This window comes from Carassius gibelio, chromosome B13, assembly GCF_023724105.1.
Source record: "Carassius gibelio isolate Cgi1373 ecotype wild population from Czech Republic chromosome B13, carGib1.2-hapl.c, whole genome shotgun sequence".
NCBI classification, from domain to species: Eukaryota; Metazoa; Chordata; class Actinopteri; order Cypriniformes; family Cyprinidae; genus Carassius; species Carassius gibelio.
Window position 1 is genome coordinate 6,262,713 of NC_068408.1, and position 25,878 is coordinate 6,288,590.

At 34.6% G+C, this 25,878-nt stretch overlaps 1 protein-coding gene across 1 annotated transcript; it reads left to right on the plus strand.

The window, feature by feature from the left end:
- Nucleotides 1–24,679, plus strand: LOC127970245 (regulator of microtubule dynamics protein 2). The gene is made up of 12 exons (XM_052572641.1): nucleotides 1–75; nucleotides 840–922; nucleotides 1,781–2,208; nucleotides 9,240–9,414; nucleotides 9,851–9,953; nucleotides 10,713–10,773; nucleotides 18,144–18,219; nucleotides 19,049–19,126; nucleotides 19,933–20,031; nucleotides 21,826–21,879; nucleotides 22,760–22,840; nucleotides 22,935–24,679. The coding sequence occupies exons 3-12, from the start codon at nucleotides 1,787–1,789 to the stop codon at nucleotides 22,980–22,982; spliced, it is 1,197 nt and encodes a 398-aa protein (XP_052428601.1). The 5' UTR covers nucleotides 1–75; nucleotides 840–922; nucleotides 1,781–1,786; the 3' UTR covers nucleotides 22,983–24,679.
- Nucleotides 24,680–25,878: the final 1,199 nt, after the last annotated feature.

The following is a 25,878-nucleotide window of genomic DNA, read 5'->3' on the forward strand; positions in this document are numbered from 1 at the left end:
TTATATAGACTAGAGGGAAACTCACCAAAGCACTGAGCTCCACAGCAGTGAAGGCCACAGATCGGCTCCATTACAGTAAGCTTTCCAGACTTGAACCCACTAACATTTCTTTGAGTGTTAAGACAGGGTTTTGGTCTTATTTTTTGGTATATGCATACAATTGTGTTCAAGACATTGTTTATGCAACTGTAGAGTAAGTTACAGATATTTTAAATGCATGACAAGTAGATTTAGTTTTGGAGCTTAACCTAGTTGTACATTTTTTTGAAAGTCTGTTCTGGAGTGGGTTAGGTTCTTGCCTTTGTAAAGTGGCGTATATTAACAGTGAACATGCAGATCACAAGTGCAAATCTGTTAATGAGTGATTTCAATGAACTTTGATTCTTTGTCTCGTCAGTTTTTGGTAGGTCATTTAGATTGTCTAGCTATGATCTGCAATTTTACATATGCACAACAATAAAGTGTGTTTCTTAATGATGGTGCTTAATATAAAATATAAATATAAAAATATAATATAAAAGCTGAATATTATATTATATTATATTATATTATATTATATTATATTATATTATATTATATTATATTATATTATATTATATTATATTATATTATATTATATTATATTATATTATATTTCATCTGCTACCTTGGTACCATCTCAATACTTTTCTTATAGGAACAGATGTAGGTAAGCAGTCCTTTTCCATGCATTCTTTCACTCCTTTTGTTAGATAATCATTCAATATTAATCTCTTAACTTCTTCTCAGTATTAAACATTTTTCGTGGATTTTTTAAATGTAAGTTTTAACTGAAGTTGTCTGTATGGTTGCATTATCAGGGCGGAACCTTTAGCATCAAGCACGGATTCAAATACGGATTATTTTTGCAGACGCACCGCTGCGCTCAGGAGCGATTGAACAGGTAAAAGCTGCTCTTTTATAAGAATGTCGCTGTTTAATGCTTATGTTTTATGACTTTGCTGATGGGGCCTGCTCGGATGCTGTTATAATGTTTTTTTTTGTCCCCGCTGCACGTACGTATATAGACAGATCGCATAGTCCTGTAGTGTGTATACAGCTGAAACAGTATATAATACCACTGCTACGGTTTACTTAACTTAAAGGTGAATGGAGAGCCTGTACCAGAATATTTATGTATTTTCATTATTAGTGATTCTTTTCTTGCTGATCTTGTGAAAATAAAGATTGAAAGGGTGTAAACTTTACATTTTATGCAATCTATTTTTTTTTTCAGTTGTATCAAACAGGATGGGATGTTTTAGAGTAAAATAAACAAACTTACAGCACAAAACATCACAGAATAAGTTACATCCATTGCTACTCACTGACGTATCCGCTGTTGTTTTGCTTCCAAAATGATGACACTTTCTGTAGGATTATTTCATTAGGACACTTATTTTCATTTTTTTTTTTTTTTTTTTTTTTTTTTTTTTTAATCTACGGGATGGAAAGTGATTTTGAGGCCACAGGAAAAACTGATAAAATGTCCTTGAGTTTAAACTGAATAATATTTACAAGAAAGCATGTTTTGCTTGAAAAATACTGAATTGAGATACAAAAATGGTCATATTTTTCTTGCAGTTTTTCATGTTGGGGCTCAATAATCCACTTAAACCAATATATGTTTATAATAAAACATACGTTTTTACAATATATATTTTTTAATATTATTGATTTATATGTAAAATAATATTTGTAATGTATGAATTAAGAAGAAAAAAAAACCTTTATAAATAGACCTTTTCTTTTGTCTTTGTAGTTAAGGATGGCACAAGCGGATGGCAGGGCTCTGGCTTTGGGAGTTCTGGCAGGGGCTGCTGGGATCAGCTTGGCGATTGTCTGCTTCCGCAAAATAGGAGCAGGCGGTGGAAGAGTCCTACACCTGAGCAGCAACAGAGATCACACAGCAGGCAGCCTGGGTCTACAGACGGGCCAGGCGGAGGTGCTGGATCGGCTGGGAGCTCTGATCCACTGTGTGTCTGAGCTCAAAGAGGAGGTAAAAGCCTTGAAGGATGCACTTCCACACCTGCAGGACAACGTCAGAGATCAGCTGAGGCGCCGGAGCGGGGACGATATCAGTGCTCGCAGAGCAAGTCCACTTCATCGAACTCCCACCAGGAGAAAAAGAGCAGGTGTCTCAGACAGAAGTGAAGAACAAAGCTCAGAAGAGGCCGAGAGTGAAGGAGGGTGAGTTTACCGAGATGCCAACCTGGCAGGTTATTCTTTTTTTTTCATAGAGAGGTTTGTTTAGCTAATACACCTTCTGTCTGTCAATCATTTTGCACATTCATTATGTGGAATAACAAAAAAAATTTAAGAGCATAGAAAGTAGATTTAAAAGTTTGGGATTTAAAAGTCTCTAAGGCTGTGTTTACTTGATCAAAAATACAGTAAAAACAGTAGTACTGTAAAAAAAGTATTACAGTTTAAAATAACTGTTTTATTTGAATACATTTTAAAATGTTAAATAAATATATGTAATAAATTATACAAAGACAAATGTTCAGCCATTACTGCAGTCTTCAGTGTCACACCATCCTTCAGAAGTCACCAGTTAAAGCATAAATATTGTACAAAGAATGTGAATTAAATAATTAAGAAGGGTCATATAAATAACCAGAACTTTTAAATTCCTTACAATTCCTATGGTTATAAGGCTTCACGGGCTTGTTGGTTTATTTGAGTTCTAATAACTATAGTTTCATGATGTAGGTGTTATAACTCAAATAAAGCAATAAGCCCCGTGAAGCTGTGGTTTACAGTGAATTTATAATAGCCAAGGGGCGTTGTTAGGGAGAAATGATTTCATATTCTGTTCCCCCTTAGCTGTTATATAGGGTTGGGCGATATATCGCATACGATTATCATGCACATTTAGTCAGTAAAGCTGGTTCCCTGATTAGCGGTAAATCGCCATCACCTGCTTTCAAATGGAGCGGCATTTAATTGACAGATCCGAAGATCACTGACAAGCTATGCGTTATCGCATTCAGTATTGAAGGAAATTCATCTGCGATAATGAACGCGATATTGCGTAGCTTGTCAGGACAAGGTTTCACAAAATAAAACAAAGCTAATAAATCCAATAACATTAATAAAAACTAGTGCTTTCAAATGATTAATCGCGATTCAGAATAAAAGTTTTTGTTTACATAATGTGTGTGTGTTCTCTCTCTCTCTCTCTCTCTCTCTCTCTCTCTCTCTCTCTCTATATATATATATATATATATATATATATATATATATATATATATATATATATATATATATATATATATAATACATTATATATACAGTCACATACAGCATATATTTGGGAAATATTTACATGGATATGAATTTATATATTTTTATTCTTATATTTTAGATTTTATATATATATATATATATATATATATATGTATATATATATATATATATATATATATATATATATATGTATGTATGTTTAATATATAAACATAGCATATTTTTCTTAAATAAATATGCATGCGTTTGTATTTATATATACATAATAAATATGCATAGAATATATTATGTAAAAAAACCTTTTATTTTGGATGCGATTAATCACGATTGATCATTTGACAGCACTAATAAAAACATTCTTCTGCCAAACAATGCAGTTCCTCAGAAACAACAAAGTTGTTGCCGAGCAACACACAGATGCAGACACAAAAGGTGTATGTTTGCTGAGTAATGTACCACAGCTCTGAACGTGGCTCAACCAATCAGAACCAAGGACCGGAGCTATCTGTTTTATAATAATTTTCATTTTGATGTTTTATTTATTTATTTGTTTGTTTATTATGAATCTCTAGTCAGCATGTATTGAAAGCTAATAATAACTTATTATGGTTGTTGCTGGAAATTCATGAAATTAGGTTTCAAATTGGATGCATTTATTTTGGTGTTTAGTTTTTTCATGCCCCTACTCTGGGCAAATGTAACATAATGTAGAGTTGTAGAAGGATTAGAAGTGTGTGCATATCTTAGGTGTGATTCAGTGAGAGAGCCGAAAGCGTTCTGTACAGACGAGATGAACTCCAATGCCTCCAGCCTTTCATTTGAACAACTGTTAACTAAATTCAGCACTAAGCACTTTACAAGTCCATTCCAGTCTCACTAAATTCTGCTCCCAAAGCCATTCAGAAATAATCTGCTTTGTTTTCCATAGCATTAAATGTTAGTTCTTGTTATTTTTGACACATTATGTTCTTCAGCACCTTCAGTGTCCAAAAATGATTTGTTTTTTTTAAGCCGCTTGGTTTGTGCATCTTTGCATCCAAATACTCCAAGTGTAAAAATAAAGGAACCACTTGAGGCGTTCAGTTTTCATAAATTGTTTTTGTATGTCTGTGTGGAGCGTTTCTAGACCATGACTGGCTTTTGTGTTGCTCGGTTATCATGGTTTTACTTTGAGCAGGCAGGATGTGTTTTAACACCACAATCAAGCACAGAACGTTGGTTCAAGAGCTTGTGTGTAATTTGGTCCTGGAACTGCGTGGGTTTCAAAGGACTGTTCATCTGTCAAAACAGTTTCCTCCTTTCTGTCTCTCTTGAAAGCACCGGCTGATCAGTCTCAAAGAGTGACTGCTGAGTTATCACGGTCTAATTTTTACCGTCTCATGTAGGAGCTTGTAATTTCTGTCACCGTTCCTACATTGCTTGAGTGCAATCACGTCACAGCTTGCCTTGGTTGCTGAAGGATGTTCATACTTGAATGTTTGAAACGATACCGTTTTATTGTGTTTGATTGCTGTGGATGTAAAGTTATTGTTTACATAGAGGCAGACAGGTCAGATTACAGATGCGTAAGGATGGAAATGTGCGAGTGCTCTTTAATAATTGAGCTGAGACATTGTTTATCTGTGAGACTGTCTGGTATTGCTGTATAATAAAGGTTTTTAAAGATGCAGACAGTACATCATTGTGTTTGGAGGGTGACTGAATTGTGCCGTATAGATGCTCAAGCAAAGAAACGTCATTTTTGATTTAATGTGAGTTTTTGAGTTTCTCAACTTGTGCTTTTTACTTTTATTTATTTTTTAAAGCGTGTGACTTGTTGTTTCTGAGAAGATATGAGGCTATAATTGGTTGTGATTATAATGTTTGCTCTGTGGAAAGTATGGCACTGGTTGCACATTAACCTTGAGAAGGACATAACGATTAAGGTCTTTTAAAGGGTCTTGTAAATTTATAGCATCTAACATTAAAAATGTTTACTGTCACTCTTGATCAATCAAATGTGTCCTTGCTGAACAAAAGTTATTTATTTCTTTAAAAAGAAAACCTTACTGACCCCTGGCTTTGGGGGTTAGCACTGTTCCAGAGGAATAAAGAACGGCCTGTTTGTCCAAACTCTAGGGGCTGTGTCTGATGAAGTCATCTGAATGTGTGCACAGCCGGTGACTGTTGGGATGGTAACCGTGAACAGCTCTCCTTTACAAAGTCTTTGCACTTTGTTATGCATTTAAAGACTTGAGTTTCATTCAGCTCTGTTTGGGCAGTGGAGTTGTTCACCAAAACAAGAGCACAAACCATCACTCTTTCTCTATCTAAACCATTTTAGAGCCCAAATGTAAGTTTATTATTTAAATAATGTGGTAATATGTTCCCTCTTGAGAATTAAGGAAAATTTGGCTTTTATAACTGTAAATATGGTTTGCCATACATTGGTTGAAAAATTTAAACTGAATCAGATTATTAAAAACAAAAACCTAAATCTAATTCTCAATTTATTTAATTGATGAAACTACATTCACCTCAACTATTACATTATTTAATCTGTTTTAGCTCACTACAGAAACTGAGGGATTTCATTTTTGCATTTGCATTATTTACCACTTTTTACCACCAATATTATATATATTTTTTTTAAATATTAAATGTAACTGGAGGAAAAAGACAAAAAGAGATTAATCATCTGAATGTGTGCACAAAATATATATATATATATATATATATATATATATATATATATATATATATATTTGTTGATGGATTTTGCGGTGACTGTTGTTTTAATTTAATGCTGTACTTTTTTTTTTTTCATTCAAAAACTCAAAGTAGGCACTTCGTCCTCATAGAAAATGTCCTTTGTTCATTGTGATATGTGACAGATGTACAGTAGTCAAATAGTGGACAGGCGCGAATCGTTCTGGAATGAGAATAGAGTTGTGGAATGTGCTGATTTATCTCATGATCAGCAACGTTCGTTAGCACCTCCACTGAGAGAACATGCTCAGCAGACAGAAAGAAAGACTTTAGCTGATGAATGAGAGGATCAATGAATGTATGAATGAAAACATACAGAAAAGGACCCAATCCCCGCCTCCCCATGTGGCTCTTTTCACAATTGCACTGAACGCTGACAAATGGAAATGTTGGTTCCAATTTAAGTGCAGTTTGGACTGTAGATTCATTCATCATTAGAGAGGGTAATTTTTTAGTTAGCATTTTTGTGTTTGTACGTCAAATGAAGAGATCTGATGATTAGACCTGGTTTTCATTGCCCCGCAAAGATAAACAAAACAGAAGCAGAGAAGTAGGCCTAATGCAAAGGCAAACCTTTGTGCTAATGATGTTGGTTAATGTTCATCCAAGGGATGCTTGAGATCTGAGTGTTCAGCCAGATCCTTGACAGTTGTTGATCTTTGCTGAGGACAGATGTAAGACGTGCTCTCAAACAAACACTGCACTCTTGAATTTGCAGTTCTGCTCATGATGGCCAGACAAAGAGGGAGATAAAAGATTGGCATCGAAATAATCCCTGTGGAAGATTCTGTTTTTCCTGGGTGTGGCTGTGTCCTCCAATCCAGATCGAGGAAAGACAACTTCATTCAGACTTTAATTAAACCTGTTTTTGAAAGAATCCTGTTGTGCTCAAGGCTGTATTTATTAGTAAAACAGCAGAAACATTATTATGATTTAAAATAAGTGTAATTATTAAAATACTGTAATGTATAATTTACTCCTGTTTTGGGAAAACTATATTTTCAGCATCATTACTCCAGTCAACAGTGTCACATAATCCTAAAATAAATATTATTCTAATATGATGTTTTCCTGCTCAAGGAACCTTTTTGACAAACATTTTGTTTTACTTAATATTTTTGTGGAATAATATAATATATTTGTAATATATTTTAATATATATTTTAATTTATAATATTTATAATATTATCAAATATAATTTCACTGATCATGTGACACAGAGACTGAAGTAATTGCTGCTGAAAACTCTGCTTTGCATTACAGGAATAAATTACATTTTAAAACATAATAAATAATAATAAAAAAAAAAAAAAAAAATTATCTCATTCTAATAAATTTAAATAATTCGAATAATATTTCACAATCTTACTGTTTTTTTCTTCTTCTTTTTTTTTTTTTTTTTACTGAGACTTCTTTCAAAAGTGATAACTTTCCAAAACATATGTATTATATAAGTATTTTGTTTATTGCTTGTGTTGCATTGAGGATATCCAAATTGAGTTAGTTTTGGTATGTGACTCATAATTATGTCTAGATGACATTGCAGAAAAAGAGTTGCCAGTATACGTTTAGTCATAATAAGGCTCTGAGAACGATATCATTTCAGACAGACTGATGAGATTGGCCAAAATGAGTCAGATCTCTGGCACTTAATGTGTAACTGTAGCCCCTTAAATCCAAAACACACCGGCTGTGGATGATTTCCTTTAACTGTCATGAGCGACAGTCTTGTATGTTATATTGAAGTGCCCTCGGAGGTTCCAGCTCCAACACATCCCTGCAGAACTATCGCTCGAAGTCTCAAATGTTCTCACGAACCGCGAATGACGCAAATGCTTCAGGTGCCAGCTCTTAATGGAAGCCTTTTAAGTTTTCACTTTTTCTCAAGTCTTTCATTTGTACTTTAACCTGTAATTAATGTTTTTACACACTCATCTCAGCTGCTGCGAGTGTTAGTGCACGCCTACAGTCATTAAAAAAGGACGCTTGTCGAAGGCTGTAAATGTTAGGCAGGTATTGCATGTCTTGTAAGAAAAATAAACAACCCTCAGTGTTTTTACATGAAAGCCTTCAGGTGTCAGTCTGAAACCGGCAATCTCAGTAAACGGTTAATTAATCTGCGTCACATGTGCACAGATCCTGTGGATGTTTTGCATGTAAACACTTTATGAATGCATATCCATTACTGACTGCATCAGTGACCTATGTGAGAATGCCTGTAAGTTTGTACATTCATTACCAAACTTGTGCTTGGCCTCCAAATAAAAGTCCTTCACCTACTTGTGTAGGTGAAACACATTTTAAGCATGTTGTTTTGTCTGAGCTTGCTGAGAGGTTTCTTTTATGCTGAAGATACTGTAAAGCATTTAAAAATCCACTTGGCCTCTGTAATGTGAATGTATTTGAGTTCGTTTTAATAGTTCATAGTTTGGCCAGAAATGAAATTTACTGAAAGGTTACTCAAGCTCAGGCCATCCAAGATGTAGTTGAGTTTGTTTCTTCATCAGAACAGAGTTGGACAAATGTAGCATTACATCACTTGGTCACCAATAGAGTGAATGGGTGCCATCAAAATGAGAGTAAAAACAGCAGATAAAATCCTTACAATAATGCACAAGTAATCCACACGACTGCAGTCCATCGATCAATGCCGTTTCTGGCAAAATGTGAGTCCATAATAATGCTTCCTCCTTATGTCCTTTCACATCAAAAACTACAACTTATTTAATTTAGAACTGGTTTGGACTGGTTTTGTTTGCAAACGGTGCTTAATCTGTGCATATCTCGCTCCTGATTCAGAAAAGACAAAAAAACATTATGATTGGTTTCTTTCTTAGAAACACATAGCTTTTTGTTTCACAAGATGTTAATTGATGGACATGAGTCATGTAGATCATTGTGATGTTTTTATCAGCTCTTTGGACTTATTTTGACGGCACCCATTCACTGCAGAGGATCCATTGAAGAGCAAGTGATGTAATGTTAAATTTGGCCAAATTTCTTCTAATGCATCTTGGATGGCCGTAGGGTGAATAATTTTTGTTTTTGGGTGAATTGTTCCTTTTAACCAAATTAACATGTAAATTACGTTCTTGTTGTCAAGCACTGACCTGTATAACACATCAAAAGCTTTTTGGTGCATCAAGTGTCAGTCTCATAAGAAGCCAGTTCAAGCATAATAACAGATATAGGCTCACTGTCATCTCTGCTGTGTGCTACAGGTATATAACAGCACTGACAGATTCTGAGGAGGAGGAAAGTGACGATGAGCAAAGGCCACTGCAGGAGCCGGTGGATGAGCTTACAGCCCTGCTACAGAAAGCAGACCGACTGCACAGCTGTAACGGGGAAGAGAAAGCACAAGGCCTGAATTTTCTGCTGGAGAGGAAAGCAGAGGTATGCAAACTACAGCTCAGTTTGGGCTCAGTATAACTTCCTTTAATGTTTTTGAAAGAAGTTAATACTTTAGTTCAACAAGGATCCATTAAATTGATTAAAAATTACAATTAGAATGTTACAAGTGATTGCAACTTATTTCAAATAAATCCTGTTCGTTAAAATTTCTATTCATCAAAGAATCCTGAAAAAAAAATGCATCACGGTTTCCAAAAAAATATTAAGCAGAACAGCCGATTTCAATATTGATAATAATAAGAATGAGCAGAACATTAGGAATTTATTGAGTGACAATCAAAATAATGCTTCACAATATAACTCTATTTTTTTCTTTAAAAACATTTTAAAATCTTACTTTCCCCAGATGTTGGTGTATGATGGCTTTTGGTTTATTAGTAAAATGTTGAATTAACACGCGTTTTGTATGTGCTTCCAGTTTGATCAGAAGTGCCAGTACCTTTGGCGGTTGTCCAGAGCCTATGCAGATGCACATGATTTTGCCGTAGACCCTGCAGAGAAGAAGAGCTGCGCTGAGAATGGTAATCAAAGCTTTTATGATTACAGGTTGACATTTATTTATACACTGCAGACATTTGTGCCCAGAATTGAATAACTTGACATAGTGGTTAAAATTTAGTGCTTGCTTTTCGACTACCACGAAATAGCATTGAATTATCAAGGCTTGGCAGATTTTCGCAACAAATATTGATTCATCAAATGAAGTGTGATTTATTAAAATAATTAAGGAATTGTAATATTCAGTTGCGTTAAGATTTTTTTACAGCCTAATTATTTTATAACCATCTTGACCTATTCATGAAAACAAAACATCCACTAATTGTGAAGAAGACAAGTGTTGTCTCTCTTTATGATATGAATTATTGTGTGCCCTGTGATTTGCTCTTAATCTGTCTGCACTCTCCATTGTCTTTCTCTTCCGTTTTCTTCTTCTCTCCCTAGCAATTAAATGTAATACAATAGCAGCTTGATCCATGTGTGTATGTACAGACAGGATTAACTAGTTCAGTTTTTTTTAACCATAGCACCTTTATAATTGCTGTTCTTCATTCACTTCTCTGTGTGAAGGCTTTAGTGTCAAAGTTTGGAAGCAGGCCAATTATCACTTCTATTTAAATCTCTAGAGGAAGTCTCACTAGTCCAGCTGTGAACTGGTGTATGATCATCTTCTGCAAAATAAACCTTTGCATTTTTGTTTCATTTAGGACTGAAAACACTCCGGATGCTGCTGGTCTCTCACACACATCTTGTTTATTTTGTTTACATTTTTTTTATTTTAGGAAAAAAAGTTGGTGAAGAGGCCATTTCCATCAATCCACAGTGTGCTGAAGGTCATCAGTGGTAAGTTCATGTTAATATTAAATCAGTTTGTTGTCCAGTTAACTAGGACTTTTGTCTTAAGGTTTAATGAACCTGTTGAAACTGACTATTCAAGCTTATTTCCAGTCTTCCATGAACCTATTACTGACACCTTTTGGCATAACTTAGACTTTACTGGAGTTTGTGTGGCTTCAGTATCCTCAGGTTGGTTTTTTAAGAGGTTTTACATTATTCGGGAGCTTTTTCAGAAATCTGTCCCTCATAAGTAGAAAACATTTGCATATTTGTTTGTAGCACCTGGGCTCTGGTGTGTCTGTGGGTCTCTGAATGTATATGTGGGTGTGTGTGTGGGTGTCCTGCACCGGAGGTGTTTTTCAGGCTTGCCAGCTCCTCTGGATGTGCTCACTCATCTTACAAAACCCTCTTGATAGCATCACCACACCCCAGGAATGTAAACACATGCAAAGACAGCCCAAAGCTAACATATAAATACACATGCACACACACCTACTTAATTGCTTGCAATTTATGTGTTTTTGTTGCAGTTTTGGTGTAGTGTAATTTTTTTTTTTTTTAATCAACATAAACATATTAGAATGAAAGATCATGTGACGCTGAAGACTGGAATATTGATGCTGAAAATTCAGTTTTACCATCACAGGGATACATTTACATTTTTTTTATTGTTTTAAATTGCAAAAATCAATCTTTTTACTGTATTCATTTATCCATCATACATCTCAATGATGAGCAAAAGGGGCTCCTTTAAAAATATGAAAAAATGAAAAAAATCATACTGTCAGACCCAAAACCTTCTAATGGTATTTTTAAGGCATATTTTCTAATTTCATTAAAAATGTTGTGGACTGACTGACATGCTGATATGTGGATGCTTTTGTGCCTGTCCATCTGATATTGTTGATATAGTTTTAAAATGTGAGAAACAGATATTTCCTCACATTGAAAGACACACGATGGCTTCATAGCTTCATGTATTGCATGATGAAACGTATCACTTAACACACTTTGAAAGATTCATATCATCAGAAGTCATATACTGCCTAATCCAAGCACAGGGCAAGCTGCCTACTATTTTCTTTTAGCTGAAAGCAGGTGACTGCAAGATCAATTTTGGCTCCCTTTAATTTAAATCTTTTTGAGCTGTAATGGTTCGACTGTTTTGATGGCAGTCAATCCATTAAATACTGTAATATGAAGGGTTCCTATGCTTGTCTTAAAAATATAGCAATATGCATTCTAATATGTTTACGGTGTCTAAAACTGCATAATACAGTACTTGTGAGCTGTGCAGCATTTGTTTGCATTTGTTTTGGTACAGGGTGTCTTAATGAAGGTATGCTCACTGATCTCTGTGTCTGTATTTTGCCTGTGTGAATCCCTCTGCAATGCTTTCCGTTCCCTCACAGATGCCAGGATTATCACATGGAGTGCAGAGGAAGGTCACTGTGACCCACTCTCTCTCACACACACACATACACACACACATCTCAGTTAACTGCTGCTCTTATCTGTGATGTGTCCTTGGCTTTATGGTTTTCATTAAGGATCTGGCCTTCAGCTTTTGAATTCTGCCCTGTCCTTTTTGCAGCAGCTCTGCTTCATGATGCAGTGTGTGAAGGATACATTATAATACAGTTTTATGACCATGTTCTTGTATCAAGAGCAGAGCCAGTTCCATTGTATGTAAAACTTTTCTTGCATGTTTTGACATTTAAACATTTGGTAATTTAATTTCCAATGGATTTATAAAAAGGTCCAAAAGTTTGAAGTCATTTTGGGTTTAGGGTAAGATTAAGGGCTTTTATGTTCATCAAAATTGGGAAATAGTATTGCAGTTAGAAATGGATTCTATTTTAATATATTTAAAATGTAATTTATTCCTACCTAAGGTTTTTGTAGAAATGGTGATACCTTTTTCTGGATTCTTTGATCAATTCAAAGTTCAAAAGAACAGAATTTATTTGAAATCTCTGTAACATTCAAAATGTCCTTATTGTCATTTTAGTCCTTAAAGTCCAGTTTAATTTTTTTTTTTTTTTTTTTTTTTTTTTTTGGAACAGTATCAATGGTTTACACAAGAATTCAGTTTTATATTAGGGATTTGAACTGACAACTTACCCTATAAAGTATTAAATGCATTACTCAGCGGACATAAATCATTTCTCAAATGGTGACACTTGTTGAGGAGAGGTGTGCTATTAGCTTTCAAAGATGTTTAAATTTCTAGATTATAAATAGGGCAAAAATATCTTACTTTAACAGTGATTATATATGACTCCGGTCAGTCCTTCAAAGTAAAACTTAATCATGCATTACCAGAAAATCATAAATCTGAGCTCTCTGAACAAAACCTCTCCTAAACCGCATCATTTGCATTCTCATGGAAACTTAGAAACTGCATAGCAATGCCCAGGCAACCACACAACACTTCAGCTTGACTTGTAATCTCAGTAAATGTAACTGTACTGTTTGCAGTTGGTAAATCTTTTCTGAGTGAACCTGTGTTAGAAAGTCTTGATACTTGTCTAACTCTTCTTTTTTCAAATTTGTTCAGTTTTTGGGGGTTGATGTTTATTTAGCCAAATTCCCTGAGCTGAAGGTTTCGGTCAGTGTCTCATGGTTTAATCTCATTTATCCTTCCATTCTGCAACATAGCTGGTTTCCCTTGTGTGACCTTGAATGGCAATGGCAGCTCTTGTCATTGAGACTTTATTGAATGCTCGGCCCAAGGTGATGAGAGAGAACTTTCTGTTCTTAGCAAAGAGGTAAAATGAGTCTGAGTCTTTGACTCTTAGACCTCTTTGTTTGTGGCCAGTTGCTTAGGGGATTTCTCTGCCCATGAGGAAAATACTGATTAAACTTACATAATCTTTTGGCAGCCACAAGCCTTACTGTTCGGCTGACTTTTTTTTGTGGTTTGTGCATGCATGAGTGTGTGAGTCTATATAATATTTCAACTCACCGAAATGACTCTAAGCAACCCTCAGTGTGGCCAAACCACACTTTTACATGTACAAATCCCTTCTCTCCCTCTTCTAGTGTCATTTTCATTCTGTTTTTGCTCTTTCTCTTTCTCCCCACACACACACACACATTTCAAGATAGAATAAACTTTACAGAAGTTTCACTGCAGAACACTGGAAACTGCCTGAAGCTCACAAAACCTCCCCGACCTGTTCTGAGCATAAAGAATTACACTAATAGAGTAACAAACATCTGCTTGTTTTCTTTAACACTCTTGGATTTCATGGCCGGTGAACTTAGATGAACTCGACATCATCTGCTTTAAATTGTCTTTTTAATTATGAAACTACAATTGCATTTCCTGCAGGTACTATTAGTGCATGCAGGGCAGCATATTCATTAATTTGTAGGTAGGACTAGGATTTAGACTTTGGTTCTGCATGGATGAGATGCTGCGTCAAAGCCACCTTATACATGGCTGTCCTCATTTTTTAAGCGAGCATGCACTTTGTTTTTGGTAAACTGTGCTCAGAAGTAAACACAACGAGACCTTTTGTTAAAGAAAACCAGCCCCAAATTAATTTGCAAACAAATTCTAGGAAGAATGTTTGAAAATAGATATGCAAAAATTTAAATTTACAATATTTGTTCACCAAGTATCCACATATGGTAAACAGTTTTTATTATTGGAGATGTTTACCCATAATGCCCCTGTGGAGGGAAATCCCAGACTGCTGGCGTGAGGAGATGTTGTCAGGTGTGTGACGTGTTCATTCAGCCAGCAGAACTTCTGCCACTGGTTTCCATTACTTTGCTGTGGTTAAATGTTCAGGCCTCTGGGCATTGCCAGAACATGACAGCAAAGAATAAAAACACTTCACAAACCAATCCGTGAAAGGAGGGGGGAAGGAATTAGCCCCGGGAACATTGAGCAACCTTCTCTCCACCTGTACCGTCTCTGCCAGCAGTTGTTATTAGTAATCACTTCTGGTATGTCTTCATGTTGCTTCAGTTCAAATTTATTTGCAATTCATCATAAGAGCTATTTTTGGTGATCTTCAACTTTTATGTCCATGCACTGCCATTTTTCACAAGTAACCAGGAATGTGTTGTCAGTTTTGGCTGTTTTTTCACTTTTTTTTGTTTAGCTCTGTTCCAAAACCAGTGTCTGTTGTCTACATAGGAAGCATTTTAAATGAAATGGTACCTTATAAGTGACGGGCAGCAACAAATTGCAATCGAATAGTTTCAGATGTTGATGCCAGCATGTTGCAAAGCTAAAATCCTGATACTATAACATCTGTCAGTATTGAATGAAATATATCTTTATAATCCTCTGTAATCTTGTTTCAATAAGCATATTGCAGTGCATTCTAGGGAGTGTTCTGTTCATTAAGGAGATATTTGATGTTTTCTTGGAATTCGATCAAAGTATCAGCAGAATGTTGCTGCCTAGCTTAGGCTTCATTTCAATAGCATGACATGATAACTTAAAAGGGCTGTCGAAGGCAGCAAACTTGGTTCCGGAACAGAGCTTTTGCCATTTCTCGTCTCCGTACCCAAAGATCTCATCACAGACTTTGTGATCTTCTGTTTTGGTTGGGCATCTTATTTTTGGTGTAGAGAGTTTAATATAACTGTCCGACTCTGCCCCATTGAGTCACAGTAGCCAGACAGAGAAATTGCCAAAACTTGCCCAAGTGTTTGTTTTCTTTGGGAGAAATACGTGAAATGTGTTCCTACACTGTCTGTCCTGCAGCGATGCCAAGCTAAAAAAAAAAAAAAAAAACAGCTCCTCAAACAAGGTGATGCAATGTTCATTCTCAGTCATCCTCTATGAAAAGCAGAGAACCTGCAGTTATTCAGTCAACAGCCAGACTTTTGACAAACAGCATAAAGTCTTAGTCCACTTTTCTGTCTACCTTTACAGGAACACACTATTTCAGCAACACAAAGTGAGTTTTACATTTTATATGGCATTAACCAGAAACTGTGTATAATTTCTAGTCAACTTAGACAACTTAGAAAACAAAGCGGAGTATGCTATTCAGTTTGTGCAAATCTGGTTTAATTGTTGACAAAAACCCAATAAGATTTTTCCATTGCATTATTGCAGAAAATAAGTTAGCATCAAAAGTTAATGGTTCTACTTTTTTGCATCATGCTACATTTCACAAATGAACATGATTAAGCTTTAATTAATTTGGCCTGAATATATTTTCTAGAATTAAAAATCTAAACGCAGGCTATAAACGAACTACACCAGGGTCATGACTTCAGCGTCACCACCACAACGTACCCAACACCTCTTTAAAAAAAATATATATATATATATATATATATAAATTTTCCTTGAAAGTTTGAGTTTGAATAGTTTGCATGAGCACGAGTCTGTGAAAGCACCTAGTAGATTTAGCCCTTTTCACTTTCATGCATTATATGAATCCCACAAAACTTAAAAAAACAGCACAAGTGGATATTACCCTATGTATGTCATAGAATAAAATGAGAAAATATCTTGAGCTTGTATTCACCACAAACTTTATATTATTTATGGGTTTTGTCTTACGAAAATATGTCATCCCTGCAGCACTCTTTCGGTTTAGCCTTGTAAATGCAATTTGGCTTCCTAATTCTGAAAAAAACTCTGTTCTTACTCTCAAAAGTTGCACAAAGTCAGCCAATCAGATTAGATCTGGCTAGATTGGGAAGTTCAGATGGTCAGTAAGCAGACTGTGGGTGGTCCGTGGACGTGCCGCCTGCAGCTGAGACTATTCAGTACAGCACGATCTTAACTTCATCTAACAATCAATGAATTAAAATGCATGAGACAGAAGTTATGTTGAAATAGATGCCCTTGCAATCTCTTCCTAGATGCATTTTGCAGTCTAAACAGCTAGTAAAAGAGCTTCATTCCCAAAGCACACACACAAGTATAGTAAGTCGATCCATAAAGGTACGTCTGACCTGGTGTTGAGTTTCTCTCTGGTGAGCTCAAGGTCAAAGGCTTTTGGCTACAGAATCTGTCCCCCAGTCGCTTCAGAGAAACGGAGCCCCTGTCACCTCCTGTGACAGTCATTTGACCCCTTCACCTCTTTATCATGCACATAAAAGGTGTTTGTGGCTGGCTCCATTGTCTGACTGTGAGTACCAGCAGGATTTACATCACTATGCTGGAAAAGCTTTGATCACCTCTGAACCTGCCCTTCAAAACACTGGAACTACACATGTACACACGCACATCAGTCTCTTTTTACTTACAGTTGTGATTCTGTGATGGTTCTTTCTTTCTTTCTTTCTTTCTTTCTTTCTTTCTTTCTTTCTTTCTTTCTTTCTTTCCCACATGATACAAGACAGCAATCTTTATAAAATAGCCTAGGTAAATATATTAGTATTAAACAGTTAGACAAATTATTTTGCAGGTGGGTTCATTAGTTTAAATGTCTGTGGTTTAACTAGCAATTTGGAACAGGTGTGCATTAATTAGCAATTTACAGTGGCTTTGAATGTGGTTTATTCAGTCAGTAATTAGAGACGTGATTCATTTCTAACGAGAAATGACTTGTAACTCCTATTAGATGCAATATTTATAGTTTGAAGAACTGATGCTAATTTTGTTTTAAAGTTTTGTACTCATCTGTTCATTGGTGCTTCTATCATAGCATGAACATATTGTAGGAAAGTTGACAAAAATGTTGAAATATTTCTTTATTTTATTAATTACAAGTGTATTTCTTAATACAGCTTCTATCCTTCTCAGAATAGGTTTCTAAACTATTGTATAGTCTCCAGTTGACAGTTACTCTCCAAAACTATCCATAGAGGTTTGATAATATTCAAGTAAGGTGATTTATTCGGCCAGAGCGGATGTCGAAGATCATTTTGGTGTTCATCCAGGTTTTATGATCATCACACCATCATTTTTGCATTTTAACATTGGTGTCTGAGGTTTAAGGTTTATCAGTTGCAGCTTTTTCTTGGATGTTGGTTTTGTGAAACTCTTTGTGATTGGTTTGTGTGGAAACAGGTTGTTCAAGGTGAATATTGAGGTTTGGGTTAGGGCATATTGAGGTTTTTTCACAGTGTCTTCACAAATGAGTAAACTCTTATAATTAATAGAATACACACTCTTAAAAATAAAGGTGCTTCAAAAGGTTCTTCAAAAGAACCATCTCTTTCTTACCTTTACGTAATCTGAAGAACCTTCTTTCTCCACAAAGAACCTTTTGTGAAACAGAAAGGTTCTTCAGATGTTAAATGTTCTTTATGGAACCATTTAGACAAAAAGGTCTCTCTCTATGGCATCGTGAAGCACCTTTATTTTTAAGAGTGTAGAATAGCTTCTATTAATTTATTACTAATTACGGTTTTCTTTTCTCTCTCTGTTTTTGTTGATCTCTGCATAGGTATGCTATACTCTGTGGGCTCCTGTCAGAATATGAATCTATTCAGAATAAAATAAAAAATGGTTATCTTTTTAAGGTGAGTATGCGTATTTGTTCTTTACACAATGTCCACATTTCTTATGTTTTGATTGGATGTCAAATGTGTAGACAAATATAGGTTATTTGCCATGTTGTAGAACATTAAACTTAAAAGCAACATCAAAACAATTCAAATATATCAAATACACATCCCACCCCCCCTGTATATTTTCAGTCCAGGATGTTTAAAGCTTAAATACAGACAGCAGAATATATGAGCAGTTCAGATGGACTGTTTACTGCTAGGCTCATGTCAACATAGGAAATAGTTACTTCCAGTTACTTCCACTTTTAATTATTTACACAGTTATTCCTGCGTTTCATGTAGAGAAGAGTTAAAGGGCAGTAAATGATATGGTGATCTCAGCCAAAATGTCATTTTAGTTGATTTCAGTGGTTGTATGTGTTGATGGGAGCATAGCATCAGCTTCTGTAAGAGTTAGTGTTTATAATCTTATCTAAAACAAGTGGAAAGAGAATGAGGGTACCACACGCACACACACGTATTTCATAAGAGAAGATCAGTCCCTGATACAAGCTGTATTTTATGTTAGCTGTCAGCTAGATTTCCAAACACCACACACCTGCAGAGCTCTGGCAGGTGAGCTAGCAGAGAGAGAGAGAACGAGGAGCTGAATGACAGATGCGTGTGGTGGGTTTTTCTGTGTTCGTGCGAGTTCAGGAGAAATATTTGTGGTATCTCAGCTGTAGAGATCAGCACAAAAAGACAAGTCGTGCAACATTGAAAGAAACTGATCTCTCTCACACACACACACTCACTCTCTCTCTCTCTCTCTCTCTTCCTTTCTCTTGCTCTATGTCTCAAGGATCATCTGGATAAAGCAATTGAGCTGAAGCCTGAAGATCCTCTGTCGTATTACTTGCTGGGTCGCTGGTGTTATGCTGTGAGTGACGGGGCGATTGGTATTAGTATGTTTGGGATATTCATGAATCAGGGTCCCCACGCTCATGGAAAACTTGGAAATATCAGATAAATGTATTTTTTTTCTTTATTTCAAAGTCTGAAAGGCCAAAATTTATACAAAAATAAATATTAATATACATTTCTATAGTGAATATACACTAGCATTCACTCGTTTGGGGTTGATAATATTTTGAATGTTTTTGAAAAAAAGTCTCACCAAGACTGCATTTATTTAATCATAGGTCAAGTAAAAACAGAAATATGAAGAAATATTATTGCAATTTAAAATAACTGCATTCAATTTCAGCATCATTTAAAATGTAATTAATTGCTGTGATATTAAAGCATTACTCCTGTCTACATTATCACACAGTCATTCAGAAATCATTCTAATATTCCAATGTTGAATATATATATATATATATATATATATATAATAAAAAAAATATATATAATCTTTTTAACAGTAGTGAATTCTATATAATGATGAAACAAATTGGGGCTGGGACAATTCATTGGTCAAAAATGTTTAAAGACTGTTAGTGCTGCAAAAATATTTTTTTTATTTTAGTAATTTTCTGGAATAAATTAATTTTCTCATGCAAATTTTATTTTTCAAGTGAATATATATTGAGTGTTTCTTAAGGTGTTTCTTAATGATTTTAATATAAACCGTTTTTATTAATTAATTAACTAATTCATTTATTTAGACAATGGGCCTATTTGTATGTTGATAAGTGGAGTTCTTGTTCTTTTTTGCTTTGTCCATAAACACGTTGTGTGCAGGTGTCACAATGTACGTGGATAGAGAGGAAAGTCGCTGCTACTTTGTTTGGAGAGCCACCCAGTGCCACGGTCCAGGACGCCCTGCAGAACTTCCTCAAGGTGAGACGTGCCTTTGATTGATTGTAAAGAGCCTCTTTATTTAGAGGACATACAGTTGAATAAACATGAAGTTTGGGTAGGCGATAAGAGCTACCAAATAACAGATTTTGTTGATAAAATTAGTTATTTAAAATTCAAATCTGTTTTCAAATTTGTAGGTAGACAGATTTTTTTTTGTCCTGCCTCTGCAGTTCCAACAACCAATCCAGTTTCCAGATTTTCCCGCCATAAACTGTGCAGAGATTCTCTTAGTACAGTATGTGCTGTAGAGGGATTTCGTCTTAGAGGTCCTAGTTTAAATAACAAACCCTATTCATTTCTGAAAGCCCTTGACCTACATCCAGTGTTTTTACATAAGTTGCTCTCTCCTCTGATGTTCTCCTGTCCTTTGTATCCCAGCCATCACTTCTTATTTAAGGGGTCTGTGCTTAGACTTGTTGCACGCTGCCAAGACAACAAACATTCTGGAGAGTTACAGCAACTGCACGACTGATTAAAGGAAGTGTATATAAGTCTAATTTTGTGCAAAAAACTGAAATATACCAACAGCTTATGACTAAATAATGCATTGTCTCTTCATTCACTTACTGAGTGATCCAGCTTCATACAGAATCCAGCTTTACATGCTACATGGCCAAAAGTATGTGGAAACCTACTGCACCAGTAACGTTGCAGCTACACCTATTACTAGTGCAGTAGGTGCATAAAATCAAACATGAGGAACAGCCATGATCTCCTTAGGCTTTTTAAGAACATACATGATACTGTATTATCATTTACAAAGTGAGGTTCATGCACAAATGTCATCTAGTGAAAATCCTTCATAAAAGAGTGAAAGCTGGAAATGCATTCGGTTTTAAATTGAAATGTTCACATACACTACAGTTCAAAAGAGGTGTTTTTTTTAATTTTTTATTAATGCTTTAATTCAGCAATGATGCATTAAACTGGTCAAAGACATTTCCATCAAATGCAAAGAAATTAAAATACATTAAATCCAATAAATACATTTAAAAAAAAATAAAAAAATAAAAATAAATAAATAAATATATATATATCATCTTAGTGTACTGTTTAACATTTGATAAATAAAATAAATTGTGTTTAATTTATTAAAATAAATGTGGTTAATTTATTATTAGATGTACAATTTAAAATACAAGTTATTTACTTATTTTTGCTATAGTGAGTAAGGTGTTAAAACTAAAGAAAGACTTTAAAAAATCTAAATAATACTAAATAAAACTAATACTGAATTAATCTAAAGAAAGCTATGGAAAACCTAGAAATATGAGGAAAAAGCCCTAGGATTTTGACTGTAAAGTCCTCATCCAATAATCATAATCAGCAAAAAAAGTTATGTAAATATAATAAAAAATCTGTTTATCAAAGGGTGTAAGAACCCTGTAAAAAACATAACCTCATATATGTGGCTACTGCAGTGTTTATATTTTGTGTGATTGTGTAAGTCTCGTAAATGTCTACAGTGTTATTTATTGCTCTGATTATAAGGTGGAGGTTTACTGCCTGCAATGTTAATTGTTTAATATCTCATTTAACACGCAAAGTGTTTGAAAACGTACCCTAGACGTTTGCCTGCCAGCAGTGCAGTCCTTCTTTCAAGAGAGATGTTTTTCATGATCTCATTTAATTAACTACACCTAAAATGCAGAAAATCTGTTACATAAACAGTCTGTGTTTAGACATCAGCGGTCTGTAGTGAATAAGTAATTTCACTTTGCCTGTGAATGACAGATTGCATTTGCTATGTTTGTCCTTTGTTTGATTCTACAGGTAGAAGAGATCAGTCCCAAGTATTCAAAATTCAACTATGTGTTTTTAGCCAAGGTAATGACTTCAGGTCTCGCCTATTTTATTAATGAACTGAATATTGATTAATAATTACATTGGGAATTTTGTTGGCTGTGTTCCAAACCTATTGAGCTGCCTTGCTGAAAACCACCTAAATAGACAGCTACCTTCCAAAGCATTTCATTTGTAAGTCGCTTTGGATAAAAGCGTCTGCTAAATGACTAAATGTAAAGCAGCATCCTAACTATATTTAATATTAATCAATATAGAATGTTCTACTTGTAACAAAAAGAAGAAAAAGAAAAAAAAGTGATTTCAAATAAATGCCATTTAAAAAAAAAAAGTTCTATTCACAGAGGATCCTGCAAAAAGTATCATGGTTTAATATATATATATATATATATATATATATATATATATATATATATATATATATATATATATATATATATATATATATATATATATATATATATATATATATATATATATATATTAAACTGCAAATACTTCTATCAACATTAATAATAATATGAAATGAATTAAATTGTAATAATATTTCACAGTATTTCCTGTGTACGTATATTAACAATTGTTAATGATTAAATATTACTTTAAAGTGGTTTTAAATCATAATATTTTAAATGATCACTGTTTTACTGTATTTTTATCAAATAAATTCAGCATTGGTGAGATTAAGAGACTTCAATGGTAGCACTGTATATAATTGACATTTATTATTTCTCTTCCACTAGTTTTAGATCATTTAACATGCAACACAATTATACTTTCTACTTCTGCAGTGCACTAGATTTTGAAACCGAGCCAGTAAAGCCTTTAAGGAGCATTGAGAAAATTGTAATGTGTTACTGTAACTGCACGTATATTACTTTTATTTCACTATATCTCTTTTCAGTGTTACAAAGACTTGGGTCAGAGGAGTCAAGCCCAACAGATGTGTGACGCTGCCTCTGCAATGAACATTCAGACTAAAGAGGTGTTTTCTTATTCTGATGAATCAGATTTTTTGTAGTTTGAGTCTGCACTTTGTAATTCTTGTGTTTTTCTGTGTGTGTGTGTTTTCTTTAAAGGATGAGGAGGCACAGAAGGAATTGGACACTATTGTTGCATCACTTTAACAAGTCTCCAACAAAAGCTGTCTGTCTTTGTGTTCCGTCTCTTTAAACTCTACTGTGACCTTTACCCACAAACCCAACATATGAGCTACTAATGTTGGCCAGGCCACATTATTCCTCTATTAAAGGGGAAACCAGCAGCAATATTTTGTTTATTTTTAGTTTACGCACAAAATACTGTATGTGTTTTGCAGGACAGTTTATTTTTAATAATTTGTGTCTGTTTTAGACATCATAATAGTTGCAATACACAGCGTGGCTGTCACCTATTGAAACCGCAGTGACCATCAGTGGCTGCTGTTAGAATGAATTTAGAATGAATTACACTAAAAAAAGAAATTTTGCTGAAAATCTACCTCTTCATTTCATTCATTTAAAAACAGTTTTGGATAAATCTAGCATTACATCACTTGCTCACCAGTGGATCCTCTGCAGTGAATGGGTGCCATCAGAATGAGAGTCCAAACAGCTGATAAAAACATCACAATAATCCAGTAGTAAACAACACCATTCCAGTCTAGTTTGTAAGAAACAAATCCATCAAGACACTTTAACTGTACCATGTTTTTGAGTCTATTATTCAAAATAACGCTTCCTCAAGTGAAAAAGTCCATCCCCTGTTGTTTTCCTAAATCAAAGTTCACCAGTTTTTGCTTGAATTCTATGCATATTTCTCTGGAAAAAGCAATATTGGATAGAGGACTATTATTTTAGCCATAAATGACAGTCTTGATGGATTTGTTACTTACAAACATGCAGCTCACGAGATGTACACTGATGGACTGGAGTGGTGTGGATTACTGTGTTGTTTTTATCAGCTGTTTGAACTCTGTTTCTGAAGGCACCCATTCAATGCAAAGGATCGATTGGTGAGCAGGTCATATAATGCTATGAATTCTCAAAATCTGATTAAAAAAAAAACCTGTCTACATCTTGGATGGCCTGGAGATGAGTAAATCTGACCATTAGCATGAAGTCTGGTGCAATTGTGTGCAAAAAGATTTGGCTGGTTGGCATTAAAAGCATGCATTGACAGTTCATATGTTAATATGTACTTTCTAATTAGAATTTCTTCCTATTTCTGTTAATTAAAAAACAGAAATTAATTATTATTTCATAGACATAACTTACGAAACAGTATGACTCTAAACCTCCTGAAAAGTGTCTGAAACAAACTTTTAGAACAATTGTGGCACATTTCATGGTTAGTTCTTCCAGAAAAGCTGATATGAAATTGCAAAAGTGAAATGTTTAACAAAAATGTTTAACCTTTCATAGCACAATCCTCCCTAATGAAATGCAGTCTCTTGCAGTTTTTATTAAGAACACCTGAACTCCATCTGGATTTAATCTTGTTAATCAAATTCTCTCTTTAAGAACGTTATATTTTTGTTATATATTACTGTTATAGATTTTAATCCCTAGACATTATTTTTTGACCAAAGATGATTTCTATATCACAGAGAAATTATGGGGTCCATGTAAGTCTAATGTAATATTTTTAATTATGTTATTGCTAAAATAGTTTTAATATCGTTTGTTGGTATTCAGCATAATGCATGCAAGCATTTTTATGTTAAAATGATTGCAATTGCTCTCTGTATGGTACATTTTAGATTATTGGTGATATTAAGATTGTAATGGTGCATATGTAGATCAACACTTTTCTGCTGCTCAATACAATGTACAATAAGGTGAAATCAGTCTGTGTGTTATACGTTAATCAGATAATTTTTTATGCTACTGGTGGAGCACAATTGCTAACAGTTATATATATTGTGTTTTTCAAGTTTCTTTCTTTCATTGTTAAAAGCAAAGTCCTTATTTCTGCAGCTTTAGTGGCACTGTAGTCTACTCCAAATCCTCAAAATGTTCATTATTTTTATTAATGCAATTCTGTTTAGTGGCAAAGAAATTATACACTTCACTTTTATCTTCATAAATGTAGGTCAGATAGTTTTCAGTCAGTATTATGCCTGTATTATACTGTATAATTCCTGTGGCTCAGTGGTAGACCATTGCGTTAACAGTGAAAAGGGTTGTGGGGTTTAATTCCCAGGGAACACTCGTACTGGTAAAAAAAATAAATAATATATATATATAGCCTGAATGCACTGTAAGTTGCTTTGGATAAAAGCATCTACTAAATGTAAATGTATACTCTTGTCCAGGAAGTAGTGGACCTTATAGGGAATGCAAGGAAGACGTGGAAGAAAAAGGGCTTATTTTCAGGTGTCAAGCCTCTAATAAGATGTTACAGGACACTCATACAGACTTAACACTCATCAGTTGTAAACAGAAATAACATTTACATGTCTGGACATCTGCCTTTCCTTATATAAGAACCACAGCATGTCTTCAGCAGCAAACAGCTTCCGATCAGGGACTCTTCTGTACCGACATGTTTTATGTGGATTGACATTGTGTAACCAAAGGTACCTGAGGTGGTCTGCATTTATTCATAATGCTTCTTGGTTATTAGTCATTTTATCGTTTCTTGCTTTTTTTGCAGTTATAAAAGTTTGGGGTCAGTAAGATTTTTTTTTTATGTTTTTGAAATAAGTTTTTTTAATGCTCACTAAAAGGCTCCATTTATTTGATCAGAAATGCAGTAAATCATTAACATTGTGAAAAGACTTGAAATGTATACAAGTTTTTTATTTTTTTTTCTGGTCCTTAATTCTGATTGGCTAACAGCCTTTTCCAGAGGTGTGATTTTCTAGTAATAACAACCGTTTCACCGTTTGTATCCAGAGATTGTCTTTCTAAGTGGCCATTTACACGACAACAATTTCAGCCATAAATGGAAAACTTTTTATCCGTTTTGCTTTTTCGTTTACATAGCAACGGTGTTTTGGGGACTGAAATTGCATATTTTGGAAAATTTTGGAAATGCCGC

Bases quoted from the DNA above. Each gene is read 5' to 3' on its own strand.
- LOC127970245 (XM_052572641.1), top strand. From the start codon at position 1,787: ATGGCACAAGCGGATGGCAGGGCTCTGGCTTTGGGAGTTCTGGCAGGG. The intron at 2,209-9,239 runs GTGAGTTTACCG...TGTGTGCTACAG, and splicing joins GAGGCCGAGAGTGAAGGAGG to GTATATAACAGCACTGACAG. The intron at 21,880-22,759 runs GTAATGACTTCA...ATCTCTTTTCAG, and splicing joins ACTATGTGTTTTTAGCCAAG to TGTTACAAAGACTTGGGTCA.